The sequence below is a fragment of the Vicugna pacos genome, chromosome 16 (assembly GCF_048564905.1).
Source record: "Vicugna pacos chromosome 16, VicPac4, whole genome shotgun sequence".
NCBI classification, from domain to species: Eukaryota; Metazoa; Chordata; class Mammalia; order Artiodactyla; family Camelidae; genus Vicugna; species Vicugna pacos.
Window position 1 is genome coordinate 17,086,647 of NC_133002.1, and position 17,410 is coordinate 17,104,056.

General features: G+C 54.2%; 1 protein-coding gene across 1 annotated transcript in view; it reads right to left on the reverse strand.

Moving 5' to 3' along the window:
* LOC107034493 (multidrug and toxin extrusion protein 2-like) overlaps positions 1 to 16,524 on the reverse strand; it is a 36,784-nt gene extending 20,260 nt beyond the window's left edge. The window contains exons 1-8 of the mRNA XM_072940113.1: positions 16,324 to 16,524; positions 15,715 to 15,816; positions 9,397 to 9,465; positions 7,944 to 8,092; positions 7,162 to 7,204; positions 6,561 to 6,605; positions 3,993 to 4,090; positions 2,271 to 2,398 (exon numbers count right to left, since the gene is read on the reverse strand). Coding sequence (XP_072796214.1) covers positions 2,271 to 2,398; positions 3,993 to 4,090; positions 6,561 to 6,605; positions 7,162 to 7,204; positions 7,944 to 8,092; positions 9,397 to 9,465; positions 15,715 to 15,816; positions 16,324 to 16,524 — 835 coding nt within the window. The remainder of the gene's footprint in view (positions 1 to 2,270; positions 2,399 to 3,992; positions 4,091 to 6,560; positions 6,606 to 7,161; positions 7,205 to 7,943; positions 8,093 to 9,396; positions 9,466 to 15,714; positions 15,817 to 16,323) is intronic.
* Between the last annotated feature and the right edge of the window lie 886 nt (positions 16,525 to 17,410).

Here is a 17,410-nt window from a genome sequence, read left to right on the forward strand (position 1 = left end):
TGCTGCAGGAGCACGAGGGCGGCCATGGCTGCGTGTAAACGGTTAGCTGTCACCATGTTCCAATAAAACTTTATTTACTGAACAAACTGCAGCTTGGCTCTGGCTTATTGGCTATAGTTTGCCAACTTCTGTACTAAATGAAAAAATGTATGGAAAACAAACAAATCTAAACTACAATGCTACTAGGTAAATATAAACACATATGCAGACCAAAAGAACACAGTTTTCGAAGATAGATATTGAAAGATATGTATCACCATGTTATACGCCTGAAACTAATATAAATCAACTAGACCTAGATTTAAAAGAGAAGGAAAGAAAAGGCATCAAGACTGGAAAGGAAGAAGTCAAACCACCTCTTCCCACATGGGATGGACGATCTTAGATGCACCAGAGAACCCACGAGAGATCGAGAGGAGAGGCGACGTCAGCAAGGCTTCGGGGAACAGTCAGCAGGAGGAGACAGCAGGTGAGAGGCTACCAGGTGCTGGGCAGAGGGAGGATGGGAAGGCACTGCTTAATGGGCAGAGGGTCTATGTGGAGTGGTAAAAGTGTTTTAGAAATAGATGGTGGTGACAGTTGTGTAACATGTAAATGTACTGAAGGGCACTGAACCACACACTTAAAAATGCTGAAAATGCAGAACTAGAACAAATCATAATAAAATTTATATGGAATCACGAAAGACCTAGAATTGCCAAAGCATTACTGAAGAAAAAGAATAAAAGAGGCTGGAGGAATAACTCTCCCAGACTTCAGACAATACTATAGACCTGCAGTCATCAAGACAGCATGGTATTGGTACAAAAACAGACATATGGACCAATGGAACAGAATAGAGAGCCCAGAAATGAACCCACAAACTTTTGGTCAACTCATCTTCGACAAAGGAGGCAAGAATATACTATGGAATAAAGACAGTCTCTTCAGCAAATGGTGTTGGGAAAACTGGACAGCAGCATGTAAATCAGTGAAGCTAGAACACTCCCTTATACGACACACAAAAATAAACTCAAGATGGATCAAACACTTAAACATAAGATACAATAAACCTCCTAGAGGAAAATATAGGCAAAACATTATCTGACATACATCTCAAAAATGCTCTCGTAGGGCAGTCTACCCAAGCAATAGAAATAAAAGCAAGAATAAACAAATGGGACCTAATGAAACTTACAAGCTTCTGCACAGCAAAGGAAACCAGAAGTAAAACAAAAAGACAACCTACAGAATGGGAGAAAATTTTTGCAAATGAAACCGATAAAGGCCTGATCTCCAGAATATATAAGCAGCTCATATGACTCAATAAGAAAAAAACAAACAACCCAATCCAAAAATGGACAGAAGACCCTAAACAAAGCAATTCTCCAGTGAAGAAATACAACTGATCAATAGGCACATGAAAAAATGCTCAATATCACTAATTATCAGAGAAATACAAATCAAAACTACAGTGAGGTGTCACCTCACACTGGTCAGAATGGCCATCATTGAAAAGTCCACAAATGGCAAATGCTGGAGAGGCTGTGGAGAAAGGGAACCCTCCTTCACTGCTGGTAGGAATGCAGTTTGGTGCAGCCACTGTGGAAAACAGTATGCAGATTCCTCAAAAAATTAAAAATAAGACTTACCATATGATCCAGCAATCCCACTTCTGGGCATATGTCAGGAGGGAATTCTAATTTGAAAAGATGCATGCACCCCAGTGTTCACAGCAACAGTATTTACAATAATAGCCAAGACAATGGAAGCAACCTAAATGCCCAACAACAGATGACTGGATAAAGCAGCTGTGGTATATTTATACAATGGAATACTACTCAGCCATAAAAAAGATAATGCCATTTGGAGCAACATGGATGGACCTGGAGATTGTCATTCTAAGTGAAGTAAGCCAGAAAGAGAAAGAAAAATGCCATATGATACCATTCATATATGGAATCTTTAAAAAAAAAAAAGGACACTGAACTCATCTACAAAACAGAAACAGACCCGCAGACATAGTAAACAATCTTATGGTTACTGGGGAAAGGGGGTGGGAGGGGATAAATTTGGGAGTTTGAGATTTGCAGATATTAGCCACTATCAATAAAAATAGATTTTTATTTTTTAAAAGTTTCTTCTGTGTAGCACGGGGAACTATGTCCAATGTCTTGTAATAACCTTTAATGAAAAAGAAAATAAAAATGAATGTATGTATATGGATGCATGACTGGGACGTTGTGCACCAGAAATTGACGCAAAAAATCAACAACAGCAGAAACAAATACCGTCATATGAGAAATCGGTGTCCTCATTACCTCCCCAGGTGTCGACGTGGACTTTCTTCCACCACATGTACAGGAAGAGAAGTGCAGACAGGAAGAACTGGGAGGCGGTGTTCGCCCACGCCGAGCCCCTGCAGGAGAAGTCAGCATCCCCTGTGAGTGCATCCCTCCCAGGCATGAGTGACCGGGTCCCCGCTCTGTGCAAGGATCACAGGTACCAGATGGGCCCGGGACTCCTTTTAAACACGAGATCCACTTACGATAGACTTGTTTTCTTCCCGCCCAGACTGAATTCTGTGGAAGAGCCCAGCGTTCTACTCACCAATAGCAAAACAGAAGGACGTAACAGCTTGTCCCCGTCCCCCGCCCTGAGAGCCTCTTTAAGCTGTCAAATACAGCCTTAAACATCCTCGGTTAAAAAGGACACAGCGAACAGCTACTGTGTTCAAACGCCGGCCCAAAGCCATTGTGGTTTTATTTTCCAGGATTATAATAAACGTGTTTTCTCTTAGGAAACAGCTTGAGAGCATCTTCAGCGGATGACACTGTGGGACCACACACAGCGTGGCCTGGCCCGGCCCAGAGAGCCACCCTCTGCCCAGTGCTCGCACTTCACCACCTCCTAACCCACTCCGGCACGTTTCTCCTCTCCCACCTACCCCTACTGCCCTTCACATGTCTGTTCTAGAACCTTCTAGGAGATGGTCCCTGAGGTCCCTGCAGAGGAGGCTGCTCAGGCACGGGTGGGTCAGGGTCAGCGCGTCTCAGACCTAGACCTGCCCCCCGACTGACTTCCCCACCGCAGGGCCCATTTCAGGTTCCTGGAGCGGTTGTGGCTGTTTTTGCATTGTTCTTGGTTCCAGCTCTCCCCTGCCCTTTAGTTAACAGCTCTTGTATCTGGTTGCTTCTCTTTTCTTAACGGAGGCACTGGGGACTGAACCCAGGACCTCGTGCCTGCTGAGCACGCGCTCTGCCCCTGAGCTACACCCCGCCCCCCGCATGCAGTTGTCACCGTCGCTGACGGTAAGAAATGCATTTCCGTCACTATCCAGTACTGACGTTAGCATGAACACACAGCATAGGCACGGAAGTCTCATGAGAGAGGTCCCCGTGCCACCTTCGATTTTCTATTCTGTTTCATCTTATTTTAGTTCATTCATAATATATTTGTTTTAAAAGTGCTGGTCATGACCCACAAAACTAGTTGTCGTTTGCAAAGAAACACACTAAAATCTGCCCGGTCCTGGTCTACGCGTGCCGCCGAGACCAGGCCAGCCCCACAGGAGGCAGGCAGGCCCTGGGCCGTGCACCGGGGGTTCCCGGTGGTCTCAGGTGAGGGACAGACCCACTGCTGGTGGTCTTTCCACATGCGACCCTCGTCTGCCCAAGCGGCATCAAGATGAGTCTAGCTCCAGTCCCTACAGTCCAGGGACAGCAGGGCATGTCTGCAGGCCTGTGTCCCCTCCTGCCTTTGCTGGGGTCCCACCCCCAGCCCGGGTCTGCCCGGGCTCCGGGCACTGGCAGGGCTCGAAGCACTGGGGGCTCCCTCTACGATGACCTCTGGCTCCCCAGACTAAGTCCCACTGTTCGTTCCTCCCTCCCAACAGCTGGGCTGGCCGCCCCCCAGGTGTCCCAGCCCCTGCCCCGTGTCCCGCGTCCCGCCCCTGCGTCAGGGGCCAGCGCAGCCACATGCTGTGTCGGGTGAGCGAGCGGGTCACTACTTACACCACTCCCAGGTCCAGGGCATACAGCAGGAGGGCGTTCATGCCCACATTGAGGACATTCGCTGCCACCCCGGTGACGACTTGAGGCATCAGGATGCCCTGGGGCCCAAGCAAACAGGACAGCGTCTCAGCAGCAGTTCCAGAAGCCAGTCAGCCAGGTGGCGAGGGTCACAGGAGACACACTCAGCTCCCAGCACAGAGCTCCCACAGCCCCTGGGACGTCCTCAGAGGGGAGGTCGCCAGGGGCAACTCTTGTCCCCTTCTGCTCTCTGACCTGGTTCCTGACACAGAGCCTCCGAGAGTCTCGTGAACTCCGCACCGATCAGAGCACCGGGAGCAGCCCCTGCTCTGGCGAGGCCACCCTGCATGGGCTCTCTGGTGGGGCTGGCACTTCCAGGCTCCCCACCACCCCCTCTCCAGACAGGGCACGGGCTGGACGTGGAGCTAACAGAGGGCTATGCCTTCGTGCGGAAGCCGCCGCGAAGTCCCAGCGCACGGGGGAATTCCAGGCTGGTGATCAGGCGGGCGGCCCCGCCCCGCCCCCCGCCCGCCCCCAGCGGACTCATCTGATTCCTTATCCTGTCGTTTCTGAGCCAACCAGCGAACAGTAGGAACAGTTCCCCCAGTTCTGTGAGTGGTTCCAGCAAATGAATGGGACCCAAGAAGGAGGTCCTGGGACCCTCCCCGACTGACAGCCAACTGGTGAGGAGCATGGTGCCAGCCTGGACTTGAGACTGGCATCTCACGGGACCTGATGCCACCCCGGGGTGGACGGGGTCAGGCGTGAGTTAAGATGCAGGACGCCCGGCCTGTGTCACTGACGTGCTTGGTGTGGGGACAACATGAGAGTGCACTCAGCATGGTAGCCGTGGGAAAGTGAGGGAGAACGGGAGGGAGACCCAATGCTCCCTAAGTAGGTGGCCACCTGAGCCTCCAGGTCCCAGCAGGAGGCGTGTAAGGGAAAGGCCGTCTGGGAGGTGCCTGGCGGAGGCGCCGGCCTTCTCTGCCGGGCCGGGTGCCGGAGCGTGACGTCGCCTTGCCGCGCCCGCCTGCCGGGCGTTCACTCGTCACTCCTGATTTTGCTTTACTCTCCGCTGCGCTCGACGCAGCGACTTGAAGCAGGATCACTACGTGCTTTCCCTGTATCTGGACAGCTGGCCACTATCAGCTGGAGTGGCTTTGGGGACAAACAGTGACTCAGGAAGCCAGGGGCTCACAGGCGGGCTAGGGAAGAGACGCAGCCCAGAGCCAGCCTCTCACCTTGCTCACAGAGCCATGCCCCTGGCCTGTCCTCGGCTTCCCTTTCCCTTGTACTCGTGGCCACAGGGGACGCTGTGTACAGCTCGGGGTCCTCCTCTAAAACACAGACACTGAGCCAGGGACTCACCGATCCAGGCGTCTCTCACGGGCGGGACAGAAGCCACCTACAGGATCCCACATCTCCCAGACTGGGCTCCAGGTAGGATTTCAGGACAAAAATTATGAATTACTTTTACAGGAAGTTTCCTAAGAGTATTTCCTCCCAGGGAGGGCGGCCCAGACAGCAGCACTGAGCATGGCCCATCCTGTGGGACCTCAGTTTTCTCATTTGAGGGGGGCCACTCTGTCTAAGCACAGACAGGGTCAGGGCACAGAGCAAAGAAGGCGAGGTGCAGGGGGCATCCGACAGCTGCACGAAGCTGGGGCTGCAGGTACGGCCGGGGTGTGGAGGTTGCAACCTCCACAGGTCTGTGTATGTGTGCAGGTCCCAGGTGGCCCCGTCTACAAGGAGTCACCTGTCCGGTTCTCTCCGGCTCCCTTGTCTCATTAGACTAGGGGAGGGGGCAGTGGGGGATGGACTGCCCAGGGCCTGTGGGTCCAGATCTTGGACCCCCAGCCCACCCCGCCTTGCGGCCTCCCCTCCACTGTAACCCTCAGGCCTAGTCCAGCACTGGGCTGTTGTGTTGGAAAGAGAAAGACTCAAAGAGGGTCCTGATTAAGGCAGAACAGTTACGTCCTAGATTGCAGGAGAAAAATTCAGATCCGAATCCCAACTCAGAATTAACCCTGTCCAGCCCTAACTTCTCTTCTGTAAAGCTGGGTAAAAGGAAGGAACATCTTGCAAGATTACAAGAAATAAATAGACTCTCACTTAGCATATGTCAGATGTATCTGCATAAAACCAAAACTGGGGCAAGCCAGGGAAAAGCCCGTCCCAGAAACAGACTTTTAAATGCTGAAACCTTCCACCATGGCCTGGTGAAATGGCTCAGGCTTTGGAACCAGAGTGAGTTCACGTCCCGGTGCCGAGGCTGACAGTCCGCCTGTGTGACCCTGGGCAAGTCACAGAATCTCAGCTTCCTTATCTAAGACCAGAGACGGCAGAACCTACTCGTACTGTTATGAGAACTGAGTAATACGTTGAGAACTGAGTAAGTTAATATATTTATAAAGCGTTTAGGGCAGTGTCTGGCACAGAGTAAAAACAAGTCATTGTTAATGAATAAAACACAGAAGCACCACGTTGAGTTGAGGGGGGATGTCCTGACCGTTTCTAGTATGAGGGAGTGAAAACAGAAAAAATCTGTACCTGACTTTGTAAATATCTTGCCTGCAGCTGGAACAGGAATGTTGCCTATAAGACAAAAGCAGAAAACACAGCTCTCCGATACAAAAACGTCACTCCAGCAGCTCTGGTCTTCAGTAAGATCCTTACCCTCGAGGTGTGACTTCAGACACTCGGACCCACCTAACAAATGCTCGGACAACCAAATGCATGCTGACTACTCAGAGCGTCCCAGGGTGGATCCCCTGAGCAGCTGACCAAAGCGAACTGCAAGTGCCAGGAGCCTCTCGCTGCCCGACGTGTGACTGGCTCCGAGGGGAACGGGGCAGCGTTTCCCCAAATCCAAGCGGAACCCAGTATGCAAGCTGAGTCATCTGCAACCAGAAGTAACCCCAGGATAAGGAAGGCGTCCTTTCCCTTCGTCAGTGTTGGAATTTAATTTAACTGAACCTCAAAAGGGCGCGAGCCCTGAGGCTCAGGAAGGTGGGGACAGCAGGCCCCAGAGATGCTCAGCTTGTTCTGCACGAACAGCACTTTGATCCAATAAACGAACAGGAGGGGAGGCCCGCGCACAGCAGCACCCGCGAGCTGCTTCGTGAAACACAAGGACGTCCTTGGCACTTACAGGAAGAGCAGGGATCAAGATCATCACGTAAGTCTGGGCCATCCTGAAATAAACAACCAAACAGCCTCCAGTTGACATCAGAACAACTGCTGGCCATGCTGTCTTCAAACTAAATTCGCAGAGCGTTTTCTGAAAATTAAAATTCACGCAGGAGAAGTGCAAGAACAGTTTAAGGGAGAGTTTCTCTGGCGTCGGTCAGCACCACGTCAGGTCTGTCCGCGTCGCCCCCCGGAATGGAGCCTGACTGCGCGCTTTCCAGTGCATTCTAGGCAGGAGAGGTGGGAGGCACACAGCAGAACGAGCTGAAACTCAGGCAAAGTTCAGAAGCCTGTTTTTTTTAATGGAGGTGCTGGGGGTGGAACCCAGGCCTCGCGCCTGCTAAGCACGCACTCTGCCCTGAGCTGTGCCCTCCCCCCAAGATCCTCGTGAAGGGGTGAGGACGGCAGCTGTGCCTCCAGCTTCTAGAAGGTACGGCCTCCTTCCTCCCGCAGCCCCACAGAAGCTGTGGGGGAATAAGTCCCGACTCTGACCACAGGCCGCGCTCTTTGTCAGGGAAGGACCCTGTGCGTTTGCAGAGCGCCAAGGGGCCCTGTGTGAGGCAGGCCGGGCCACCTGTCCCTGAGCACAGGGTCCCTGCCAGCCCGGGATCCCGCAGGCCACCGTCCCCGCTCCCGTCTTCGACAGGATTCAAGCCTGAGTGACCGGCGGAAGCATCGCCATGGGCAAGGTGACCAGACAGCCACTTGCTCAGAACCTAGCGGGGCACAAGCAACGCTGCTGACCTGGACACCTCAGGGTCCTGCCTGAGCAGCAGGAGGAGGCTCTCGGTGTTGATGAAGACGGCCCAGCAGGGGAGGCAGCACAGCAGCAGGATGAGGGTGCCTCTCTGCAGGATGATCCCCACGCGCCTCAGGTTCTTGCCTCCGAAGGACTTGGGGAGAGAAGTGCGGTGATGGAGAGGACGCTGCGCGGGGGCGGCCGGGCTCTGGGCCACCTGCCCGCCAACCCAGCACCTGAGCGGGTCGGCCCGGCGACACCTAAACTCGCCCTGGGACACCGGGCTCCCGCTCCCAGAGCCGGGCCGGGTCAGGACCTCCCCAGGGGCCGGACACATGTGAGGCCTGGGAACTAACTCGGCCGTGAACGAAGTGGGCAGAGGCGCTGCTCTCATGGAGCTGCCTTTCCAGCAGGAAAGGGAGACGGGTGACACAGGCGCCACCGCGGTCCCCGTGCGTCGACAGGCGGGGAGGAAACGCCGCCTGGGAAGGGGTAGAGGATGGAGCGCTGGGGGTGCATAGCTCTCAGCCTGGTGATGGGGGGCCCCCAAGGCTGGTCTGAGAGACTGAGGGGTGGGGGCCGCGCGGCTGGAACAGAGTGGGGGAGGGGTGGGGACGGGCCACCGGGGGCAGCCCCTGGGAGGCAGGCACAGAGAGGGGTCGTCGGGGGAGCGGGAGGCCCCCGCAGAGGTGGCCCGGCTGCTCCCCAGCGCCCTGGCCCGCGAGGCCTCAAGGGCCTCCTTTCAGGCTCCCTTGTCTGCATGTCGCTGAAAGAGTCTGACTTAAACACACATTAAAAAAGACACTGCGGTACCATGTGATGCCACTCACATGCGGAATCCAGAAAAAGAAAAAAGACACTAGTGAACTCATCTACAAAACAGACAGACGCAGACATAGTGAACAATCTTGTGGTTGCCAGGGGGCAAAGAGGGTGGGAGGGGATAAACTGGGAGTTCGAGATGTGCAAATACTAGCGACTATACATAGAACAGATGAAAACCAAATTTCTTCTGTCCAGCACAGGGAACTGTATCTTACAATAAGCTATAATGAAAAGATATGAAAACAAGTATGTACACACATGTGTGACTGAGACACTGTGCTGCACACCAGACACTGACACACAGAACCAGGCTGTGTGGAGAGCAGGCGTCCCAGCAGGGGCCACAAGCACACCTTGGGTGAGAGAGGGGAGAGAGACGGGGCGGCGGTGGAAAAGGATGGCTTTGGGTGCAGGAGATCACACGGGCCGGAAGAAGGACCACACAGCCCTGGGCAGGCAGCCCCGGAGGACAGAACCCGCAAAGCTGAGTTGGCCTGCACGTCCGGCCGCCAGCAGCCTGGGGTCTGACAGACAGAAGGCAGCCCAACCGCGGGCTGTCCCCAGTCCCCCCAGGCAGGCGCTGATAGGAAAGACAACCGACCAGAAAAGGTCCGTGGGGGAGGGTGTCCTCACCTGAGACATCAGCGTGTCACAAGCGGAGGCCAGGCCGGTTCCAACTGAAATGCCCGTAATGTTCACAACCTGCAGGGAGCGGCAGACGAGGCGTGGTGAGCAGAGGCAAGGTCAGCCGGCCCCCTTGCCATGGGTGCCATGCCGGCCCTGTGTTCAGATTGAATGGGCGCCCACGTCTCCCTGTGATGCTCACACAGGACGCACCTCTGCCTCCTGGGTCGTGGTCAGCCAGGGAAGCTGACGACCTGGCTTTTCTTAAACGACACAGCGCTTTACAACGTCTGTATTTAAGAGTTATGCTGTTAACACCTGAAGGCAGTGCTCTCAGTAGTAATAGTGACAGCAACACGTCCTGAGCGTGTGCTTCGTGCAGACACCGTCCCGAGCCCCTCGCGTACACGGCATTGTGGTCACTGTGCCTACTCCACACGTCATCTGGGTGAGCACAGAAGGTCTGGGAAGCCTGGCCCCAGGCTTTGGTCCTCCCAGGAGGACCGGCTCGAGTGTGGGGCCGCCCCACCCCGCACCCTCCACGACCAAGGGCACGAGTGGTCACGTGTGGGCAGGGGTCAGAGCCCACGGTGCCAGTGTGCCACAGACTGGGGAGGGGACACTGAAGACCCTCGTTTCATCCTGGGTCTCACATTTAGCAGTGATGCCAACTGCAAGTGAGCAGACTTCTTGGCTGACCATGACCACAAACTCTAGCCCCCGGGACTCGGCGACAGGCCACACACCGAGCAGCAGGAGGCGCCCACCCCAGGACGCCATCTGCTCTGAATTCAGCCAGGGCAGTGTCAGGGCGACAGCTCCCCAGACATCCCAGCCTCCCAGGCAAAGAGAACGGTGGAGCGCGTCAGCTTCTGAAATGTTTTGTGCTGGAAAAAACAGCCACCCTGAGCCTTTTTTGTAAACGGATGGACTTTGCTGTTCCTGTGTCTCTCTGTGGGTCACGTTGCTAGTCAGACACTGCTTTGGTTAAAGTCACCGAGCTGTCACCAACCCGGCCCCGCCGTCACACTTCCCCCTGACAATGCAGCCCGTGTGTCAAAGATGCACAAGAATTGCTACTGTGTCTCTCGTGGTGCTGGCCCGGGACAGTCTCCCACGTCAGCGCATCCGCCCTGTGAAGCCTTAACTCTGCAGGAGAAACGCCCTGCGACTCAGCGGCACGAAGGCCGCCCCCCACCCCACCCCGAGCGGACGGCTGGACGCATGGGCGCGGGGCGCCGCCGGGCCCCGCCCCGCCCCGGCCCGCACACTTCCGTCCATGTTCCTTCCACCGGATTCCACCAGCCGGTTATTTACGCTGCACACAAAGTACTGTTATAAACCGACTGAAGTCCTCTGTGGAACCAGGCAGATAGAAACCAAGGTGCTTCCCTTTTCAAACCAAACACTTCTGTAAGTCCTCTCGGGCTGTGTGCAGAATTTCTCATACAGGAAAACGTTTTTAATGCTGTCTGGCTCTCGTAAACAGAGTTTTCTCAGAATGCGTTACAGTTTCACAGCCGACTAAAAGCAGAGTCACACGCCACCCGAGGGAGGGCAGGCGCCGGTCCCGCTGGCGTGAGCCTGACCCACAGAGACTCCTGCTCTGGGACACGCTGACCTTCCCACATGTCTCCGCAGGCCTTTCTGTGTAATTGTAGGCTTGTATTTACTCCATTCCTATTATTTTTGCTTCAAAAACTAGGAGCTCTTTTTTGACCCTCTTATCAGTGGGTGATCTGGCAGAAAAACAGAAAGAAGGAAAGAATCACTCCAAAACACACATAAAATCTTAATTTCGGTTTTTCCCCCCAAGATATGTTATAAAGCGGTTTGAATGAGATACAGTACAGCCACTGTGGAAACAGGACGGAGGTCCCTCGGAACGCTAAGCACAGAACCGCCGTGTGACCAGCACTCCACTCCGGGGTGTGTGTCCAGGGAAGTGGAAGCACTGCCGTGCAACGACTCCTGCACCGCAGTGAGCGCAGCAGCCCCGTTCCCAGCAGCAGGGCCCGGAAGCAGCGCGTGCCCGTCGCAGACGACTGGACAGAGAAGGTGCGGTGCGTGTGCACACACGGCGGGACGCTAGCCGTGAAAAAGAAGGAAACTTTGCCGTTTGCAGCAATGTGCACGGACCTGGAGGGCATTATGCTAAGTGAAATGAGTCAGAGAAAGACAAGTACTGCATGCTGTCACTGACGGGTGGAATCCAAAAAATACGGCAAACTAGTAAGTGTACAAAACAGAAACAGACTCTCAGCTACAGAGAAGAATGAGTGGTTACCAGTGGGGAGCGGGAAGGGGGGCGAGACGGGGGAGGGGATTCAGAGGTTCAAACTGCTCTATCTAAAATAAATAAGTTACAAGGACACGTTCTCCAGCACAGGATACAGAGCCAATATCTTACACTAACTATAAATGGAGCATAACTTTAAAAAGTTGTGAACCTCTATGCTGTACACCTGAGGCTGACGTAACATTGTGCACCCACTGCACCCCAGTTCTCTCAAGTAGCTTTGACGCGGTGCATGGGAGAACGGGAGCCGAGGGGCAAGAACACACAGAAGCGCCGTGTTTAAGCCCTCGCCACAACGCATTTCAGGGGCAACATCCAGGCGCATCTGGGGGATACCTGGGTGAGAGCTCATTTCCCTGAGACGAATGAGCGGCCAGCCCTGAGCCAGGAACCAGGCCGGGCAAGAATCAACACGCGCTGGTCCCTCAGCACGACAGCAGGCAGACAGACGTTCCGTGGGCACAGGACACCGGGCACGGAGGAGGGGCGCTGGGCCTGGCCCCTCGCCCAGGTCACAGGATGTGGGGGGCACCACGAGCAGGGGGCCAAGAGGCCTGGACGTCACCGTCCGGTGTGTGAAGCTGGGAGTGGAACCACGGCACCTGTAGGTTTGGACTCTGGCTGCAGAACGGAGGAGGGGAGGCCAGTGGGGCTGAGAGCGGGAGCAGGAAGCAGAAAACAAGAAGTGTTTCAGGCAGGGGAGGGCACAGCTCAGTGGTAGAGCATGTGCTTAGCATGCACGAGGTCGTGGCTTCAGTCCTCAGCACCTCCGTTAAAAACAAACAAAAAGGCCCGGAGCATCAGACACTCCTGAGCACGCGGAGGGGAAGCAGGTGGAGCCCTCACCCCCAGGGAGAAAACACTCAGGTCCCGAGGCCGTGACTGAGCACAGAGGAGGACACCGCCTGGTGACCAGGCAGCCCCAACAAGGACACGGGCAGGATGGCACACCGCGATGGACCGTCCACACATGGACGGTAGGAGAGGACAGGCTCTTCAGTAGAGGGTGCTGGGAAAACTGGGACAGCCACGTGCCACAGAATGAAACCGGACCCCATCTGACACCACCCACAGAAACCAGCCCCAAACGGATGAAAGACGTGGACGTAAGACTTGAAACCGTGAAACCACTAGAAGAAAACACCGGCAGTGAGTTCCTGCAGTTGACCGTGGAGATGATTTTTTGGATTTGACACCAAAAATCAAAGGCAACAAAAGCAAAAATAAACAAATGGGGCCACATCAGACTGAAAGGCTTCCGCACAGCCAAGGACACGATCCACAAAATGGAACGGCAGTGCACGGCACTGGGAGAGAGTACTCGCAAACTGTATCTGATAAGGGGTTAATACCCAGAATCTATAAAGAAGTCATACAACTCAATAGCAAAAAACAATCTGATTTTTAAAAATGGGCAGAGGATCTGAGCGTTTTTCCAAAGACATGCAGACGGCCAACAGGTACTGAAAAAGTACTCACCATCACTACCAGGGAAATGGAAATCAGAACCACATTAATCCCTCACGCCAGCTGGAATGGCTGTTACCAAAATCCCAAGAAGTAAGTGTCGGTGAGGGTGTGGAGAAAAGGGAACCCTTGTGCACTGCTGGTGGGAATGCAAACTGGTGCAGCCACTGTGGAGAATATGGCAGTTCCTTAAAAAATTAAAAATAGAGCTACATATTATGATCCAGCAATTCCACTTCTGGGTATTTATCCAAAGAAAATGAAAACACAAACTTGAAGGCTAATGTGCACCCCCCACCATGTTCACCGAAGCATTATTTACAACAACCAAGACACGGCAACAACCTAAGTGGCCACTGATATCCGCACAATGCAATATTCAGTCATAAAAAAGGAAATCTTGCCATTTGGAACAACATAGCTTTGGGGGCATTACAGTAAGTGAAGTACAGACAAAGACAAATATCACTCATACAGGGAATTAAAAAAAAAAAAGTCATAGACACAGAGAACAGGTTGGTGGTTGCCAGAGGGGGGAAGTGGGCAAAAGGTACAACTTCCAGCGATGAAATAAACAAGCCGGGGGATGTCACGTACTGCATGGCGACTACAGTTAATGATATTGTGGATACTGTGTTGCATGTCTGAAAGTTGCTAAGAGAGTAAACCTGAAACATTCTCACCACAAGAAAAAAAGTTTCTGTGTGTGGTGACACATGTAGACTTAGCACAAATGATCACTTTGCAACATATACAAACCCTGAGTCACTGTGTCCTACACCCACAACTAGTATAACATTATGTGTCAACTTTTATCTCAACATTTTAAAGTATATTTTTTATTGAAGCGCAGATTTACAGTGTGGTGTCGATTTCTGGTGTACAACACAGCACCTCAGTCACATAGGAACATACATTCATTCTCATGTTCTTCTTCACCATACGTTACTACAAGATACTGAATGTGGCTCCCTGTGCTATACAGTATGAACTTGCTGTTTATTTTATATATATTTGTTAGTACCTGCAAATCTCAAACTCCCGATTTATCCCTTCCCACCCCCTTCCCACCCCCTTCCCCAACTGGTAACCATAAGTTTGTTTTCTATGTCTGTGAGTCTGTTTCTGTTTTGTAAATAAGTTCATTTGTCTTTTTTTTTAAATTCCACATGTAAGTGACATCATGTGGTATTTTTCTCTTTCTGGCTTATTTCACTGAGAATGACAATCTCCAGTTTCATCCATGTTGCTGCAAATGAAATTATTTTATTCTTTTTTGTGGCTGAATAGTATTCTGTTGTATAAATATACCACAACTTCTTTATCTAGTCTTCTGTCAGTGAGCATCTACGTTGTTTCCATGTCTTGGCTGTTGTCAATAGTGCTGCTATGAACATTGGGGTGCATGTGTCTTTCTGAATTAAGGTTCCCTTTGTATATATGCCCAGGAGTGGGACTGGTGGATCATAGGGTAAGTCTATTTTTAGTCTTTTGAGGAATCTCCATACTGTTATCGTAACAGCTGCACCAAACTGTATTCCCACCAGCAGTGCAGGAGGGTTTCCTTTTCACCACACTCTATCTCACCTTTTTTTAATTCATTAATTAAAAAAAAAATTAAAAGGACACTGCAGAGTAAAGATTTGGAAACAGAGATAGAAAAAGGCAGACCCCAAGCCTGGGTCCCTCCAAGTTTCAGGTAATCACCCACGGCTAATGTCTGTTCACAGCCAACAGGGTGACCAGAATACAATGCGTGCCAGGGCTGTGTCACCCTACACGGCACACGAGTCAAGATCATCTTTCTGTTAACAACCTGTATATAAAGCTTCTCTTTCTTGACTTTCTAGAGGCCCAATCTAAACTTTCAAAGGAAACAGAAATCTCCCTTAACCCGAATTAGTTCACCCAATAGACTTGTAAATACAACGTCTGATTTCGCATACCAATGTGGTCTCAACCATAAGGGGGACTTGCGGGGAGCGCCAGGATCTTAGGGCTACACCAACCTAGGCGGGGACAGAAGGGACGTTTTCTGAGACTGAGGAAGACAACCTGCCATCACCAGCGGAAGCATTCTTTCCTCCTTTGAAAGGAGGAAGTGCAAGATAAGCGACTTTCCACCACAGTACCCACAAAGACGCCGGGACACAAGACTTCAAAGCAGACGTAACTTCAATCCACTTACTACAAGGATAAAATAGGGACCTTAATGAACTAATTCAAACTACTGGCAGACAACCTGGATCATCTGTGTGTGCTCTGGTTTAACTTCACCACAGAAAAAACAAAAACGCAGTTCCTTGCCTCCTGCCAGCACAGTGTGTCTCCCTGCCGCACCTGACCCTCCCTGGTCAGAGGTCAGCCGCACCGGGACAGTCTGAGAGCCCGGGAAACACCTTTGCTATGGAGTTGCCGCGATCTCCTTTCAAATCGAACGCGAAGGGAGCCTCGGGTCGAGCTCGGACCCTGTGAAGGAGCACGTGTCAGACATCGCACAATTCAAATTCTAGGCTTTGCGAGGACGTCGGCCCGAAGAAGATAAACACGAAAAAACCTACCGAGACCGCGAGCGTGACAGCATCCAGCTCGACTCTCCCCAGGTGTCCGCAGAAGATGGAGCTGACGATGCTGATGAGAAAGGTCATCAGCTGCGCGAGGAACTGCGGGGAGAAGCGGGGGACACGCGTGACCCCGACCCTCCGGTCCGCAGGGCCCAAGAAGGCGGGACCGCGGGGCACCGGGCTGACCGCGGGGGGATGAACGGTGGGGACGCGGGGGAGGGGGACGTGGGGTGGCCGCGGGGCGTGAGAGGTGGGGACCAAGATGGGGATGCGGGGCGTGAGCGGTGTGGATGCGGGGCGTGAATGAAGGGGGCGCGGGGTGACCTCGGGGCGTGAATGAGGGGGCGCGGGGTGACCGCGGGGCGAGAGCGGTGTGGATGCGGGGCGTGAATGAAGGGGGCGCGGGGTGACCTCGGGGCGTGAATGAGGGGGCGCGGGGTGACCGCGGGGCGTGGACGGTGTGGATGCGGGGCGTGAATGAGGGGGGCGCGGGGTGACCGCGGGGCGTGAGCGGTGTGGATGCGGGGCGTGAATGAAGGGGGCGCGGGGTGACCGCGGGGCGTGGACGGTGGGGACCAAGGGGGAGACGCAGGGCAGCGCACTCACCACGGGGCCCCCGATCGCCACGAGCTCCGCCGCCTCTCGCCCCACGTCGGGGGGCAGCAGGCCCCGCAGGCTCCGGTGCCAGCGGGGGACGCCGGGCTCCTGGGCGCCGTCGGGGGCGGCCGCGGGGATCTCGGCGGCGGGTGGGGCCGGGGCGGCGGGGGTCTCGGCGGCGGGTGGGGCCGGGGCGGCGGGGGTCTCCATGCCGGCGCGTGAGGGCCTCAGAGGCTGGCGCGCCCGCGCGGGAGGCTGCGCGGGAGGCGGTGGGGGCGGGGCTGGGGCGGCCCGCCCCCCCTGTAGCCCCCTCCCGCGACGCCCCGGGGGAGGGGGCGGCCGTGGTGAGGGGGGTGGCGCGGGAGGAGCAGGAGGGGAAAGTACGTCGTGTCCCGGGAAGGGAGCGGGGCCGGGACTGAAATGAGGGCCTCCACCCACGCACCCCAGAACAATCACCGGCTTTGCCGGTGAGGCCTCTGCCCCAGCAGGCGCCAAGAATTTACCCCCGGGGTCCTGAGCTCCCGGCTGCCAGCAGTTTGCAGCCGATTGGACGCCCCCGTGTCCCCGGGGAAGGGAGGCCGCTTGGGAAGCCTCTGCAAGGCCCGGGCGGAGGGGATGAGGCGCCGGGAGGGGCCGTTGATGGGGCCGCCTTCTGCGCAAGCCTTTATCTTGGTCTCTGAAGATAACCTTACACTTACTGACCCAAGAAGAATGAGGCACCCGGGGTGGGGCTGCCAGAAGGCCCTGGCCGAAATCTGCCCTGGGGTGCTTTTCACTCACAGAAGCTGATTTTGCTCATCTGGTCCATTATGGGTTCTTTCAGGGCAAAGGCCATGCCTCGCCGTTGTGCCCACCCAGCGGCCGGCAGACTTGGCGTTGGCTGAGGCTGGCGGAGCTTCCGGCGCGACCGCAAGGCTGCACCCGAGCGTGGCCACCACTTAATCTACGGCCGCTGTGGACACGTGGTCCTCCCACCCAATTCGAGGGATTAGCAACCTCTTGCTGTTGCAAGAGTAAATTAGCTTCCTCAGGGCCTGTTCAGATTTTCACAATCCCCACGATTTTCTAAGGCCAAGCAGAGGGAGTATTCATTAAA